This window comes from Nomascus leucogenys, chromosome 12 (assembly GCF_006542625.1).
Source record: "Nomascus leucogenys isolate Asia chromosome 12, Asia_NLE_v1, whole genome shotgun sequence".
Taxonomy (NCBI): Eukaryota; Metazoa; Chordata; class Mammalia; order Primates; family Hylobatidae; genus Nomascus; species Nomascus leucogenys.
In genome coordinates, this window is record NC_044392.1 from 43,759,313 (window position 1) to 43,776,331 (window position 17,019).

Here is a 17,019-nt window from a genome sequence, read left to right on the forward strand (position 1 = left end):
ATTTAATAATGGCAGGTGTGTCAACTTATCAGGAAGAGGTAACAATTCTAAATGTGTAAGCGCTTCATAAAATAACTTCAAAATATAAAACAAAAAAGACAGAAATAAAAAGGAAGTTGACAAATTCACCATGATAATGGAAAACTCTAACATAATTCTCTTGGTAACTTATAGAATATTAGAAAAAATAGTAAGACCATAGGATATTTGAATAACACAATATAGAATATAGAATATAGAATTATGTAATTGACAGAAATGAAATGCTGCACCAATATTTGCAAATATAGGAAAATTTACAAAACGTGACTATATACTAGCCCATAAAGCAAATTTCAACATATTTCAAAAGACTGAAATCATAAAATATGTTCTCAGACCACAGTGGAATTAAACTAGAGATTAATATCAACAAAAATGAAAATCTCTATTAGGAAAAGAAACAATACACTTCAAAACAACCCATTGGCCAGAAGGAACACCCTAATGGAAATTAATAATATTTTTAACAAAATGATCATAGAGATATGACATGTCAAAACTTAGACATTGCAGCCACACTTAGACAAAACTGTATAGCATATTGGAAAATAAAAGATCAAAAAATCAAAGACCTAAGTATCCCTGTAAGAAGTTTTTAAAAAGCAAGTTAACTTTTAAAAGGTAAAATGAAGTAAATATTAAGGAAAAAAGGAGAAATTAATGAAATAGAAAATTAACATACAATACCGAAAAATCAACAAAGCCAAAAGGTTCTTTGAAAAGGCTAATTCAATTGATGATTCCCTCTACAGACTGATCAAGAATAAAAAAAATACAATGACAAAGAGAAGACAGTTATCAATATTATGAGTGAAAAAATAAAAAAAATTACTACAGATCTCAAATATATTAAAAAATAAATGAGGACATTGTAAATAATGTTGTGCCAATAGACTTGGAAATATTGATAAGCAAATTCCTAAAAATATACAACATATCAAAACCGGCACAAGAAGAAATAAAGTATCTGAATAATCTCATATCAGTTTTAAAAATCAAATCTGTAATTTGCCCTCCTCCAGTGAAGGTTCCAAGTCTAAGTATCTTTACCAGTAAAATCTTCCAAACATTTAAGGAAGAAATAACATCAATCTTGCACAAGCTCTTCACGAGAATAGAAAAAGAAGGAGCTTGCTTATGAGACCAATATAATTTTGTTACTAAAATTTGTCAAGAAAGAAAATTGGTCCATCTTTCTCATGAACACAAATGCTAAAAAGTACAGCAAATTTATAAGTCAAATTCAAGAATACATAATAAAGATAATACATCATGGCCAAGTTGGCATGCACAGTTGATTTTACATTTATAATCATCCACGTAATTCATCATATTAATAATAAAAGTAAATAATCATATGATCACATTAATAGAGGCAATAAAAGTTATTTACTGAAACAGGATCCATTATTTGGGAAAAAAAGAAAATTTCTTAGCAAATTAGAAATATGAGGAAAGGTATTTAATCTGATACATAGTATTTACCAAAAAAATTACAGAAAATATTATATTTAATATTGAAATATTAAGAGCTTTTTCTGTGAGACTAAGACAGGACACCTGATATTACCACTTCTCTTTAGTATCATGTTTGAGTTCCTAGTCAGTGCAATAAGTGAGATAAAAGGAAGTTTATGTATTAAAAATAATGAATAAAACTATCATTATATGATTGTGTTTGCATGAAATCTAAAATAACCTAAACTATTAAAATTAATAAGTAAATTCAGCAATTTTAGTAGATATTAAAAGGTCAATAAGGCCGGGCATGGTGGCCCATGCTTGTAATCCTAGCACTTTCAGAGGCCAAGGTGGGCAGATCACTTGAGGTCAGGAGTTTGAGGCCAGCCTGGCCAACATGGTGAAACCTCATCTCTACTAAAAATACAAAAATTACCTGGGGTGGTGGCAGACACCTATAATCCCAGCTACTTGGGAGGCTAAGGCAGGAGAATCACTTGAACTTGGGAGATGGAGGTTGCAATGAGCCAAGATTGCACCAGTGCACTCCAGCCTGGGGGACAAGAGCAAAACTCTGCCTCAAAAAAATAAAAATAAAAATAATAGTCAGTAAAACAAAAAAGCATTATATTTCTATATACCAATATACATTTAGAAAAAAATCTAATGATGTCACTTACAATATCATCAAAAACATATCAATAACCTAAGGATAAACCTACCAAAAGATATACTTTCCACAGGCAAAGCTACAGAAAATTACTGAAAGAATGTCAAGTTAACCTAAATAAATGAGGGGATATTTATGTTTATGGATTGGGAGACTAAATCTTTTCTAATTTATACAAATTAACTTATAAATCCAATGCAATCCCAGTTATTAAAAGTCTACTAGGCTTCTGGGGAGAGAGGGGACAGGAATTGACTAGGTGATTTTTAAATGTATAGAAAAATACAAAAAGCCAAAAATAGTCATAATAATTTTGAAGAAGAACAGCATTTTATGACTTAAACTATCAGTTAGTAAGAGTTATTATAAAGCAACAATAATTAGAAGAGTGTGATATTGGCATGAGGATAGACAAAATAGACTAATGGACAAGAAAGGAGTTTCCAAAAATAGACCTACATGGCTTTTTGTTTTATAACAAAGGTGAAATTGCACTGTACTGTGGAAAAAAATCAACTTTCAATAAATAGGGCTGGGTAAATTATCTGTATTTACATTAAAAGTGAATATAAACACTCAAACTGTACACAAAAATCAATTGCAATGCTATTATAAATATAAAATAAATGGTAAAAAATAAAGTTTCTAGAAGATAACCTGGGAGAGTATCTTTACGATCTTGGAGTAGACTAACTTTCTTAGAAGGGATGCAAAAATCTCTAACCACAAAGGAGAAGATTGATTAGCTGGACTATGTCAAAGTTAGAATGGTTGTTCATCAAAAGGCACTATCAATGAGCAAAGAAGCAAGCCACAGATTGAAGGAAGACATTTGCAATACATATATCCAACAAACGGTTTATATTCAGAGTTTAAAATAACTACAAAACAGGAAGAGAAAGACTGAAAGTTAAGAGAAAAATGAGGAAATATTTGAACAGAGTTTGCACATAAAAAGGATATCTACATCACCAATTAGACTATGAAAAAATGCTCATTCTCAACTTCACCAGAGACATACAAATTAAAATCACATTGAGATAATTCTAGCAGAATGGTCAGATATTACTAGATGACAATACCAATATCAGCCAGAATTTTAGAACAATGATAACTCTCATACATTGGTTGGTGGGTGTGGTGTGAATTGGCACAACCACTTTGGAAAATAATTTGGTAATACTTCCTAAACTGAATACCTTATGAGCCAGGAATTCCACTCCCAGGTATATACCCAATAGAATTATGTGTGCACATGCCCCAATAAATGTATACTAGAATGTTCATAGCAGCATTATTTGTTTTAGCACCAAAAGTAGGTAAAGACTCTGTGTTCCCTTTGAAGTTCTCCTCTTAATCTCTATTCACCCCTGTAACCCCTGTATGGTTTTCTTGCCTCAGGGTGCAGTGGGTCGGATGTGACATAATATACCTAAGGTGATGTGCATTTGTAGATATAAAATTAAATGCCCCCTTAGGAAGACCAAGGTATGGGCCCAGAGAGAAAGGGTGGGAAAATATTTGAAAGAAAGAAACTGGCACTCCTCATGGCAGGCGATGCCTCAGGAACCTCTGTTGACCAGTATACCAGGATGGAAACTTGACTTTTAGAAAATTGCAAGAGCTATACATTCACCTGGTAATTTTTTTAAAAAAAATCAAACAGTACGGAAATACATAAAATAAATTGTCTTCTTCCCACCTATTGCTCCTCAAACATAATCAATATTTTTGTGTGTACTTTCCAGGAAAAGAAGCAAGTATACTTAAAAGAGTTGATGTACATATATATCCTATTTTTTATATTTACCCAGTGGGATAATACTACAAAACCAATCTATATCTCACTTTTATTCTCTTCACATCAAACAAGGTAGTCTTCCCTTCTTGGCATGTTCAGATTTACCTTATTCTTTAATGATTGCTTGTCATCATACGGATGAATCAGAATATTCTTAAACAGTCCCCATATCGTGGTTTTTTGTTTTGTTTCCACTGTTTGGGCAATAATGAATGCTACAATAAACGTTCTTATAGAACTCTCTTCAGATACTTCCTTCAGGGTAATTTCCCAATAGCAAAACTGTAGGGTCAAGGGTATTTGATTTTTTAAAACCTTAACTTTTTTTTTTCCCTTTGATCATTGGGTAGGAAACTGTGATTAGTAGCTGAAGACAGGTACTCCCACTTCCTTTTTTCAATTCACTAATGCATTCTGCTCTTTTTGAGAGTGCAGCTTCGCAGATGTGCTCCTTAGAGCTGGTGTGCAGTGTCCTGACTGTAAGATCAAGTCCAAACCTGTTTTGGACTTGAGAAAACTTCTCTTTTCATCTCAGCCCTTGGTGGTCCAGGTCTTCATGCTGCTGTGGGTGATATTACTGGTCCTGGGTGAGTAAAAGGGCTCACCATGGGCCCTGGGTGTGGTTTGGACAGCTTCTCTCTCCACCACAGGCCTGGTCCTTTCTTGGGGCTCAGCCCCTGCTGAGAGAATCTTTCCTACATTAGGAGACTGTATTTTTGAACTTTACTCTGTAGCTCAGGACTTTCTCTTGGGGCCAAAGAAAATGGTCACAGCTAGAAGGAATTTTCAATCTTACAGAGTAGGAAACCACAGTAACCATGACAATTAAAATTTCATTTTTTTTCTTTAAAAAGTACTTCATAAAGTCCAGAAAATGTTTCATGTTTGTTTGTTCATATTGTCTTATTCATAGAAGAGCCCACTCTCCTCTCTGCAGAGGAGATCTATTTATTCCTTGTATGACAAGGCCAGATCCTGGCCCCGAGCATGAGAGCGCAAGGTTTCTAACGGGAAAGATAGCTCTTTCTCTTGCACATAATTGCAAACCACTGCAGCAATTAGCTGATTAAGAACATGGGGTGGAGAAGGTCGTAGAGGAGTAGGTGGACAAAGCAAGGATAAATCTAAAGCACATGACTTTCTCTTTGTCCCTGTGGGTGTGCATAAGTCTCTATCAACTCATATGTGCGAACTGGTTGATTTTTACTAAAGTTTAAATATTAGAGTTAAATATGTTTATTTATTTGTTCAGCAAATGTGTTTAGTAATATCTATGCACAGTATTGTACCAGGTGCTGAACAATAAGAGTCCATAGGAGACACTATGTCTGTGTTCTGGAAAGTCATGACATAGAAGGGCTTCCAGCAAGGCTAATGTACTTTCCTTCAAGCAGCTATGCAACAAGATCCCAGTTAAATAATTGTCCAGGCAAAGTTACCAATGAATGCTGTAGGCAGATAATAAACTGTATTCAAAATAGCTAGTAAAGACTTCATGAAACTTAGAGGTGAGTAGGAGCTAGAGGAGCAGAAATGGAGCGGGCATGATATAAGAAAAGAGGACCTCATAGTTGGAAGGTGCATGGACTGTAATTCCTGAAGCAGGAACACATCTCAATGTGGCCCCACACAATGTGGGTAATGGCCAGGTCCTGGGCATGAGAGGGCAAAGTTTATAACATGGGCTCTGGGGTCAAGCAGGATCTAGGTTCAAAACTTCATCCTGCCACCTACTGGCTACGAGATTCCTGGTCTACAAAATGGGGTTAATCCTAGTGCTTACCTCATAGGATTATTGGCATGGTTATAGGAAATAACCTATGTAAATGCAGACCATAAAGAAACCACTCACAAAAATATTAGCTTCATTTAAAACAATGCAAAGAGCAAGGAAGCCAAAATATTCAGGTGAATGGTGAATAATTTGTGTTCTCAGTAAAACACTTAAGTTTGGATAAGTCTCCAACAGCCTCATGTGGACAGGAATGATGTGTCTCTCACACACTCCTGGATTTCTGTTGCCTTGCTCTGGAGTATGATTGGCATTCCAAAAATCTGTTGAATAAATAAATCAACCCATATGCAGAATATCTACTCAATTGATAAACCTGCCAGTTTTGTGTCCTCTCTCTCTTCATTACCCATTTCTCAAATCTCTATCCTTCTACCCCTATATTATTAACCTAGTTCTTTAATTAATTCTTTATACAACAAAAATATATTTAGTGAATATTAAAGGAATATCTTTTACATGCCAGTCACTGTTATAGGTCCTGGAGGATATATGGTGAACATAAGAAAAGTCCTAGGTCTCATAGAGCTTGCATTATAGAGAAGGGAAAATAAACAAGCAGATAATGAAGATAATTTGCATAAATACTCTGACAAAAATTACACATTACCATCTCTTGGGCTGAGCATCAGATCTAAGTAATCTGAGCATCAGTTGATTGTTTAAAAATTAGGCATGATGATAGCAAGCCCTTGGATTCAATGATCTCATGAAAAGACTATATAGTCTGGAGTCTGGTGCCCAAGGGAGGCTTAATTCATGTCCATTTCCTTGCCCTGCCTTCCAATCAGTCTTCCTGCTTCATATTGTCCCATTAAATTCTGTCCACTGACAGAGGGCTCCATCAAAGTTTGAAATTCTAACCTTGTCAATCTCCTCCTTGAAACCATTCCATGACTCCTTATGACTTTTATAATAAAATTAGAACCACTTACTCAGGCTCCGCATGCTTCTCTGGTCTTATTTCCCCCAACACTCCCAACTCCTGAGCACCAATGTCATTTCTCCACTTCTGTGCCCTTTCTACCTTGATTACCCTCCCCATCACTTCTCACCACACACAAATGCTAACATCCACCTGCAGATTCATGTTCTCACTCACAGTTTTGTGAAGTATCATCTCCTTCAGGTACCTTCAAGGATCCACCCATCCTGTTCAACACATGTACACACAAACACACACTCTACGCACACACACATATATCCTACACACTGGACTAGGTGGCCCTTCTGCCCCCAACATACCCCATGTGTATCTCTGTTATTGCACTTACACCCTGTGTTATATTATTTTAAATCGTGTTTCTGTTTTTCCACTAGTCAACTTTTTGAGGGCAGATACCATTTTTAAAATTCATTGTAAAAGTCCAAATACCATGCCATATATATATGTATATAACATATGTACATATATATGTATATATATGTGTATATATATATACATTTGATGAATAATTATTAGAGTTTTTAAATGAATTATTTAAAGGGACAAGCAATACATGCATGGGTAAAAAAAAGGATTATTTTCTTAAAACAAAATAATCATGGTTCTGTGCTCATCTCTGGCTCTTATTTTTTGCAGCTCCTGTCAGTGGACAGTTTGGTGAGTTCTCCTGTCTTTGGCTCTTCAGCGTCTCTGGTTAAGAGTGTCTCTTCCTAATAAATAGAAAACATTTGTGATGGCTGCCTGAGCTCTCTAATATCTCCTATTTTCTTGTTGAGGTCAGCAGGGATTTGAAAGTGATGCCTGGTTTTTTGGCATCGCCCAAGGGCCAGGATGGCTCCATGGTCACCCTCTGATCCTCCCTGGGGGAAGGGGAGCTGCCCAAGCAGCTCCTGGCCTTTGCTAAGCCTTGCATTTACTATTATTGCCAACAGACCCCATTTAGCCAGGCAGGACATCTTCAACTCCATGGCAAGCATACTGGACTCAGGATAGGATCCTCTCCATCAGCGAGCCAGAAAAATCCCCTGAAAACATCCCACTGTGCTGATGCCAGCAGGAATGCTGCATTCTCTACACTTTGGAGTAAAATCCTCCAAGACATCCAACAACTGGGTCCTTACAAAAAAGAAAGGCACAGAAAGGGGAGATGGGGAGAAGACAAGTTATCTGCATTCCACATTTAATTAGTTCTGGCTCTTAAAGCCATTCCTTTGGCTCAGAGTGGATAATTGAGAACCCATGAATAGCAAGAACCCTCTACAACCCCTCTCCTTGTCCTAATCAGTGGCCCCAGCTGTAACCTTGTCCTGGTCACCTCTGGATGCCAGTAAGTGACTTGTCCCTTCCTTGCTCTGACACAATTAGCTATGATGGGATTCTTCTGGGCATTTGAATCATCATCTACAAAATGAAGATGTTAGGTAAATTGAGCTCTCAAAGTTTTCTCAGGGACAAATCTTAAGATAATATGATTTATTCTCAGGGAAAGTGCAAAATTGTGATTTTAACATAACCTTTGGAGTTTCTTATGAGTGTATGAACATGATGAAATGACAGGGCAGAGTTGATTTTCTCTGGGACCCACTTCCATGTAAGGCTACCTAACTGTGATATTTGATGGCAAATCCTGCTGGTGTCACTCTCCTGAAATCATTTTGCTCATTGCCATCCCATGGGCAATTTCTCCCTTGGGTGAGGTGAGGGCCACTGGCTGACAGGGAGCTTTGAGCTATCAGTGACCCTCCCAGAGGACCTCTTTCAGATCCTCCAAACCCAGGTCCTCCAGGCTATGCAGCAGGAGGCCCTGAGGCTGGGCCTGCAGGAGCCTGCACCTCAGACTCCTTTTCTCTTTCCTCTTCAGCAACGACACACAGGTCCGTTATTTTCCTCCAGCCTCCATGGACCACAGTCTTTCAAGGAGAGAGAGTGACTCTGACTTGCAAGGGATTTCGCTTCTACTCACCACAGAAAACAAAATGGTACCATCGGTACCTTGGGAAAGAAATACCAAGAGAAACCCCAGACAATACCCTTGAGGTTCAGGAATCTGGAGAGTACAGATGCCAGGCCCAGGGCTCCGGTCTCAGTAGCCCTGTGCACTTGGACTTTTCTTCAGGTGAGAGAGCGTGAAAGACGCACCAACTTTAGAAATCAATTCAGCCCATGTTTCTCTCTAGCTGTTATTACAGTTTACCTCAGACCCTTCATGAGTGGACAATTTTATTTCACACTGTGGTAAGACAGGGAGAGAGTAAAACGCTCAGAATGCAACCAGACAGGGAATGGGATTAGCTGCTTAATTTTAAACACTAAAATGATTAGAATTTTTACTTGAGTGGATTAATGTCTCTAAACTTGTGGTTCTTAAAGTTTGATTTGAGTCAGAAAGCCTGGGCAGCTTATCAATCATACAGATACTCAGGACCTACCTATGCTTACTCAGTCAAAATCTATAGAAGTGGGGTCCAGCAATTTGTACTTTTTACAGGCTTCTCCGGTACCAGAAAGTCTGAGGACTAATTTATTTGAATGGTTCCTGAATCTAGGTATAGTTTTTTGGTTTTGTTTTGTTTTGTTTTTTGAGATGGAGTCGCCCTCTGTCACTCAGGCTGGAGTGCAGTGGTGTTATCTCGGCTCACTGCAACTTCCGTCTCCCGGGTTCAAGCAATTCTCCCACCTCGGTATCCCTAGTAATTAGGACTACAAGAGCCTGCCATCACATCTGGCTAATTTTTGTATTCTTAGTAGAGATGGGATTTCCTCATGCTGCCCAGGGTAATGTTGAACTCCTGGGCTCAAGTGATCTGCTCACCTAGGCTTCTCAAAGTGCTGGGATCACAGGTATGAGCCACTGCGCCTGGCGTCTATGTATAGTTTTAAGTCACATTATTTACTTGGAATAATAAGTGGCAGAGAATTGTTCATACTTATGGGTAGATAACGCATAGATAGATAAATATACAGAGAAAGAAAGATAAAGGAAGAGACATTTCCTTTTTTGTCCTAAAGCCACCTGTTTTGAAGTTGAAGTTATATCATTTTTTAATGTAGTGGAAGCAGTGTACTAGCAAGGAATAAATAAAAATGCTTATACTCTTTGACTTAACAATCCCTCTCTTAAGAATTTGCCTACTGAAACAATCATAGATATCCATCCCTGAAAATGGCAGACCTTAACATGGTTTAAAAAAAGAATACTCGGCTGGGCACGGTGGTTCACGCCTGTAATCCCAGCCCTTTGGGAGGCCGAGGCGGGCGGATCACGAGGTCAGGAGATCGAGACCATCTTGGCTAACACGGTGAAACCCCGTCTCTACTAAAAATATAAAAAATTAGCCGGGCGTGGTGGTGGGCGCCTGTAGTCCCAGCTACTCAGGAGGCTGAGGCAGGAGAATGGTGTGAACCCGGGAGGCGGAGCTTGCAGTGAGCCGAGATAGCACCACTGCAGTCTGGCCTGGGCGAAAGAGCGAGACTCCGTCTCAAAAAAAAAAAAAAAAAAAAACTCATTAAAGAAATTACATTACTGCCAGTGAAGGAAAACTTTGTGAACATTAAAAATCAGGTTCAATAATGATACTAATGACATAGGAAAGTGTTCATAGCATAATAGGTGAAAGGAAAGTTATCAAATCTACAAATATTATTATTATTCCATAAAAGAAATACACATGAGCTCTCAAGTACTTGAAAGTGGAAGAGAAAACGGGAAAAACATATGCCAAATATGGGTGGTGAGATGGTAGGTGATTTTACCTACATTTCTGCTTTTCAACTTTTCTCAAGTGTATGTGTTCATTTTTAAATCAGAAAAAAAGAAATGATAATTATTTTAAGAGTTCTTTTTCCCAACCCATTTTTTTTACATAAAATCTACTTGGAAAAACAATGAAAAGAAAGGGGAAACAATAGGATGAACCAAATAACTGTTATGTTTCTCATAGCTTCGCTGATCCTGCAAGCTCCACTTTCCGTGTTTGAAGGAGACCCTGTGGTTCTGAGGTGCCGGGCAAAGGCGGAAGTAACACTTAATAATACTATTTACAAGAATGATGATGTCCTGGCATTCCTTAATAAAAGAACTGACTTCCATATTCCTAATGCAAGTCTCAAGGACAATGGTGCATATCGCTGTACTGGATACAAGGAAAGTTGTTGCCCTGTTTCTTCCAACACAGTCAAAATCCAAGTCCAAGGTAAAGTGTTCATTATTTTGTGAAGTGAGTTGGTCAAAAGGAGACTCCTTGGGGTCGTAGAGATAGAACAGGAGGAAAAGGGTGGACTGGAATACCACTAAACCACAGGGCACATTCCTGCAAGGACCAGAGGAAGTACAGTAGTGCTTTGGGCTGAAGGAAGCTAAGGATCAATGGCATTCCTTTCTTTGCCTGCTTTTGGATGTGCTGCTGCTTGAAGTGTGTTTTTCTCCAAAGCAGTTCCAGCCTCATTGCTCTGGGACTGTTGTGATTCTTCTTTCTAGAGCCATTTACACGTCCAATGCTGAGAGCCAGCTCCTTCCAGCCCATCAGCGGGAGCCCAGTGACCCTGACCTGTGAGACCCGGCTCTCTCTAGAGAGGTCAGATGTCCCGCTCCGGTTCTGCTTCTTCAGAGATGACCAGACCCTGGGATCAGGCTGCAGTCTGTCCTCGAAGTTCCAGATTACTGCCATGTGGAGTAAAGATTCGGGGTTCTACTGGTGTCAGGCAGCAACAATGCCTTACGGCATCATATCTAACAGCCCGAGATCTTGGATACAGGTGCAGAGTAAGTGTTGGTGGAATCTGAGATTTGCTGCAGAGAGGGCTGGAAAAGTGGGACAGAACTGCATATCAGCTTGGGTCACCAGTCTCTGTAGTAAAAACTCGTACCTATGAGAATGGGAGTTGTGCAAGCAAAGAGACCTCTACTCTTGTGAACATCTTAGAAGATCTTAGACCCAGGAAAATCCAAGAAAAGAAAGGTCTATTTTTTTTTTCTTTCAATGCCATTAAATACAATTCTTTCTTTTCTCTCACAGGGTTCTTTTCCCTGACATCATTTTTTTTTCTTCTAGGCCCATAGGGATAAGCCATGGGCTGTGGCATAGCTCTCTGACTCTGGGGTACAGAGGTATCTGTTGTCCCAATTAACATTACTTATTGACAATAACCAATGGGAAAATTTCTGTAGAATACAAAGACAGGTTGCAACATCATAGTTACTCCAAATACGTAAGTCTGGAGGTTTACCATTCCCTAGTTATGAGTATAAATATGCACGCCAGATTACATCACCTCCCTTACTAGTATACAGCACCATCCTTCCTTCAAAGCTATTGTGGTAGTTACAGTGATGAGGGAAAAACAGCTTCTGTAGATCCCTGTGTCACCCCTCCACTCATGGCAAACTCCAGGCTCACTTCTAAGGAGACAATGTGATCATCACCAGACTAGGAGTCAGGACACCAACTCTGGCCCTGGCTGGCCCTGAAAACAGCCTACACAGGCAGGTCTGCTAGTCTGTCCCTGCCTCAGTTTTCTCACCTGAGAAAGAAGGTCAGTCTGAGCCAAGGGAGAAATTAGGAGCAGAAGAAAAAGCTCTAAAAGACTATGCTAATCTTTAAGGAAAAACTATCAATGGCAAATAAATCCCTGAGGCCAATGCAAGTGAAGGAGAAATGAACAGGAATAGGAAAGAAGACTCAGAATAATTGGGCACTTCAGGTGCAACGTTCCATAGTCATAGGGCGGAGGGAAGGAGCAAGAAGCAGGTGCAGGTAAGGGTGTGTGGTTCTGATGGCAGCAAGGTAAGGGTGGAGACTGGAGACTGGGCATTTGCATTGGCCATGCCTTGTAATCTACAGTAAGAGGCAAAAGCAATTCTTGACTAATTTTTTCTCTTGCTCAGTCCCCGCATCTCATCCTGTCCTCACTCTCAGCCCTGAAAAGGCTCTGAATTTTGAGGGAACCAAGGTGACACTTCACTGTGAAACCCAGGAAGATTCTCTGCGCACTTTGTACAGGTTTTATCATGAGAGTGTCCCCTTAAGGCACAAGTCAGTCCGCTGTGAAAGGGGAGCATCCATCAGCTTCTCACTGACTACAGAGCATTCAGGGAACTACTACTGCACAGCTGACAATGGCCTTGGCGCCACGCCCAGTAAGGCTGTGAGCCTCTCAGTCACTGGTAAGCCCTGCGTTTCTGCCAATCACCCACCTCTGGCCCGAGTCCTGTCTCACCCCGCCCTTCAGAAGTCAGCATATTCCTTCCAGTATCCTCTGTTTCTTTCTTGGGAAAACTTAATGTCTTCCTCCACTCTCCAGCTCACTGAACCAGCTGTCTGCCTCTTGAGTCTCATTGCATTGCAGTCTAGGTGCCTTCACACCCCTGCCTGATGGGGCAACGGCTTTCTATCCCCTCGTCCCCAATTTCTGAGAAGCCAAGTACTTTTCTTGTGCTTTCCACTTGTCCTGTGGCTCCCCAGATGCCTGATTTTCATTCACTATATTATTCTCAGTAGACACAGACTCAATTTCCAGTAGCACAGGGGTATCTCTTGTTCTGTTAATATCAGACATTAATCTATAAACCAGAGGCAAAGACATGTAAGACACAAAGACAAGTCGCTGGATCATAGTTAACCCAGCATGTCCTTCTTGTTCAAGCCTTTTTTAGAGTTGATAGGCAGTAGGTAAGAAAGGCACAGGCAATGGTGGGCTGCGGGCAGGCCAGGAGATAGCTTCACCTCTACTTGCTTGGCTTAATGCCCTCAGAGCTATTCAGGTGGCTGCCAAATAGTTATGACATCAAAAAGGTTTCCACTGAGCTTTGGATCTCAATTTTGAACCATCCATGCATGGCTGAATGCCAGGTCCAATGTTGAAGGAGACAGTGTGATTTGGGTCTATACTGGTGACAGAGAGTCCAGTCTTGGTTGGGCCTGGAAGCAGCATCAGTTTCCTCTCTTGTAAAATAATAATACCAGCTTGGAAGACAAGCAAGAATCCAGTCCCTCCCACATGGATGTGTGAGATTATAAAGGAGAGGACCAGGGTACCCAGAAGGAGACATCAAATGATGTAGAAAGAGAACAGTGTCGCTGACATTCAAAGGCCAAAGGAAAGTGGAAACAGTGACATCATGATCAAACATGCTCAGAGATGTATAAAATTCTATTCAATGATTCATTCCTTCACCTAATAAACACTGATTGCATATATTCCATGGAACAGACTGTAGCAACATCTAAGGATGCATCTAAGGCTACACTAACCTGGCCCTGCCCACACAGTTTGCAGGGGCTAATAGCAAAAACAGACAAGTAATAGAGAAAAGATCTACCTGAGGATAGAAGTACCTGGTGGCTGCAGGAGCAGATGGAAAGGCATGCCAATCTGAGCTGGGAAGTGAGAAAAAATTTCTTGGAAGAACTCATGTGTGAGTTGAGACCTGAGGATGAGTGGGAACATTTCAGGAGAAGAGGATTGTGGTGAGGGAGGGAAGACATGTTCCAGGAACTGGAGAGGCAGTCGGTTCTTGACGACTGCAGCACAGACTGAACAGTGGAGAAAGGTAGGATGAGGTTGGAGAGGAAGGTATGGTTAGACCATATTTAGAAGCAGAGTAAGGGCTTGGGCCATATTCTGCCGGGCAATCTGGGCTCCATGAATGCTTTAAATCTTGGGGAAAACCACTCCAGCGGCACAGTGAGAAACGAGTCACAGAGTAGCCAGTTTGGGGGGCAGCCAGGAGTGAAGGAGAGGGCTCATCAAGAGCGTGTCCAGCTGGACCGAACCCCCAGGCCAGTCCCAGTAGAGGAGATGGGACTTGAGAAGGAAGGACTCTGGTCGAGGCAAGAGGCACTGTGAGAGTGTGCCCCACTGTCACCAAGGGCAGAATGTGTTCTAAGCAGAAGAGAAGGAGCTGGTTTGGATAAGGCAAAGCTAAGAGATGATGAAAGATAAAAACTGAGTCACATCCAGTGAATTTGGCCACAAAGTACTCTTTGGCAGAAGACAGACTAGAATCAGAATACCTGGGTTTGACTGCTGCCTCTGCACTTACTAGTTGTGTGACTCAACCACTTGGGGCCTCAGTATCTTCATCTGTGAAATAGGGGCAACAATTGTACCCACCTCAATGAATCGCTTTGATGATTAAATTAGTGTCTCTCTATATATCAATATTTACAAATTACATCCAACAAATACACACACAACAGAACTTAGTTAAAGACACTATAGTGTCATTATAACAAACATCTATTTTATTATTTTTATCTTTATCATCATAATTATATTCCGAAACATGAAAATCCACTTTAGTAGATTATTGGGGATAAAAACCGAGTTGTAATGGACAAAACATGCATATGAGATATGAGATAAAGAAGTAGAGATGTTAAAGGTAGGTCACTTCTTCCAGAAGACTGACTACAGAAAGGTAGAGAAACCGACTGTGAGGAACTTCAAATGCAAATAGGGTTGTTTTTCTATTGTCTGATGGTTTTTGTTTTTTTTTAACATGGAGAGGGTTAAACACATGCAAATGGTGTTTGCAAGAAGCCAGTAGAGGTAAAAACGTTTTATCTAGGATAGAGGCAGGTGTGCACAAGGATGAACAGACAGAAGAAAATCCCCCCAGGCAGGCCAAGGAGGGCTCTTCCATAGTTTCCGGGCACAGTACGCAGTGAGGAGATGGTGTAGGTAAGGGTGTGGTTCCTCTGGTGGAAAGACAAGGGAATTCTTTGAGAGCAACAGCTCTGCACAAGAGAGGCAGGTCCTACAATAAGGGGAGCTGGGAAAGAAGACAAGACAAGAGGTCTGATGGAAAAGGAAGAGATAGGGAATGACTAGCATGGAAGACAGGAGAGATGGTGAGAGTAGCCTGGGAAGTGACTGGGTCACCCTGCAGGTGGGTGGAGCTTGTGGACTGGAGACTGAACATCAGCATAGGTGAAACATTGAATCTGTGAACCAAAAACTATCTGAGACAGGTCTCAATCAATTTGGATAATATATTTTGCCATGGCTAAGGACATGTGCCCCACATTCAGCTCCCTGCCTTCTCCAAAGATGATTTTGAGGGTTTCAATGTTTAAAGGTGAAAGGGAAGATACTGAAGAAAAAGGAAGAAATTTTTTAAAAAGTATGTGTAAATAACGGACAAACAGTTGCATTCTTTTGAGTCTTTGATCAACCTTTAGCAGAATACACAATTTACATCTGAGAGAGGGGCAGAGGAATAGTCACTTCTGTCTTCCTTTAGCCCAGTGAGTCTGCATTTTTAAGTCAGGGAAACAATCAGATAGGCATTTGTCTCCTGTAAGCAGGAATGACTTAAAGTTCTGTCTTTTGTCCTGCACTTGTGAAAATCAGCTATCAATTTACATTGTTAGGGTAAAACAGAACCATTTAAAACAGAACCATTTTAGGGTAAAGATCTTGGGGCCCACAAAGAAATATTTCAGTGGACAAATTTTGAGGGAGGTATGTAGCTTTTAAAAAAGTCTTTGAAGTTATCTTATTAAGAAATAAAATAAAAGGCAGGTTTGCCTGAAATAGTGACCAGCTTGACTTTTCCCTTTGGCTTAGCGATTTGGGGTTCCCAAGATTTATTTTCCTTTTACGAAATCTACAGCAAGAGGCAGAAGCAAATCTTGACTAATTTTTTCTCTGTCTCAGTCCCTGTGTCTCATCCTGTCCTCACCCTCAGCTCTGCTGAGGACCTGACTTTTGAGGGAGCCAAGGTGACACTTCACTGTGAAGCTCAGAGAGGTTCACTCCCCATCCTGTACCAGTTTCATCATGAGGATGCTGCCCTGGGGAATAGGTCGGCGAACTCTGCAGGAGGAGTGGCCATCAGCTTCTCTCTGACTGCAGAGCATTCAGGGAACTACTACTGCACAGCTGACAATGGCTTTGGCCCCCAGCGCAGTGAGGTGGTGAGCCTCTCCGTCACTGGTAAGCCCTGGGTTCCTGCCAATCACCCACTCCTGGCCAAGAGTCCTCTCTCACCCAGCCCTTCAGAAGTCAGCATGTACCTTCCAGTATCCTCTGTTTCTTTCTTGGAACAACCTAATATCCTCCTCCACTCTCTAGCTCACTGAACCAGCTGTCTGCTCCTTGAGCCTCATCCCATTGCAGTCTGGGTGCCTTCCCATCCCACCTAATGATGCAGCAGCTTTCTTTTCCCTGCTCCTCAAATTCTGAGCAGCCAATTGCTTTTCTCGTGCTCTCCACTTGTCCTGTAGATCTGCCAGATGCCTGATTTTCATTTACTAAATTATTATTAGTAGATATAGACTCAGACTCAGTTCTCAGGAGCACAG

General features: G+C 40.4%; 1 protein-coding gene across 1 annotated transcript in view; it reads left to right on the forward strand.

The window, feature by feature from the left end:
- The first annotated feature begins 4,443 nt into the window (after window positions 1-4,443).
- The window catches only part of FCRL5 (Fc receptor like 5), a 36,751-nt gene continuing 24,175 nt past the window's right edge, over window positions 4,444-17,019 (forward strand). Inside the window, exons 1-7 of the mRNA XM_030824160.1 lie at window positions 4,444-4,561; window positions 7,349-7,369; window positions 8,574-8,828; window positions 10,654-10,905; window positions 11,190-11,474; window positions 12,597-12,875; window positions 16,373-16,651. Of these exons, the coding sequence (XP_030680020.1) occupies window positions 4,531-4,561; window positions 7,349-7,369; window positions 8,574-8,828; window positions 10,654-10,905; window positions 11,190-11,474; window positions 12,597-12,875; window positions 16,373-16,651 (1,402 nt within the window). The 5' untranslated portion in view covers window positions 4,444-4,530. The remainder of the gene's footprint in view (window positions 4,562-7,348; window positions 7,370-8,573; window positions 8,829-10,653; window positions 10,906-11,189; window positions 11,475-12,596; window positions 12,876-16,372; window positions 16,652-17,019) is intronic.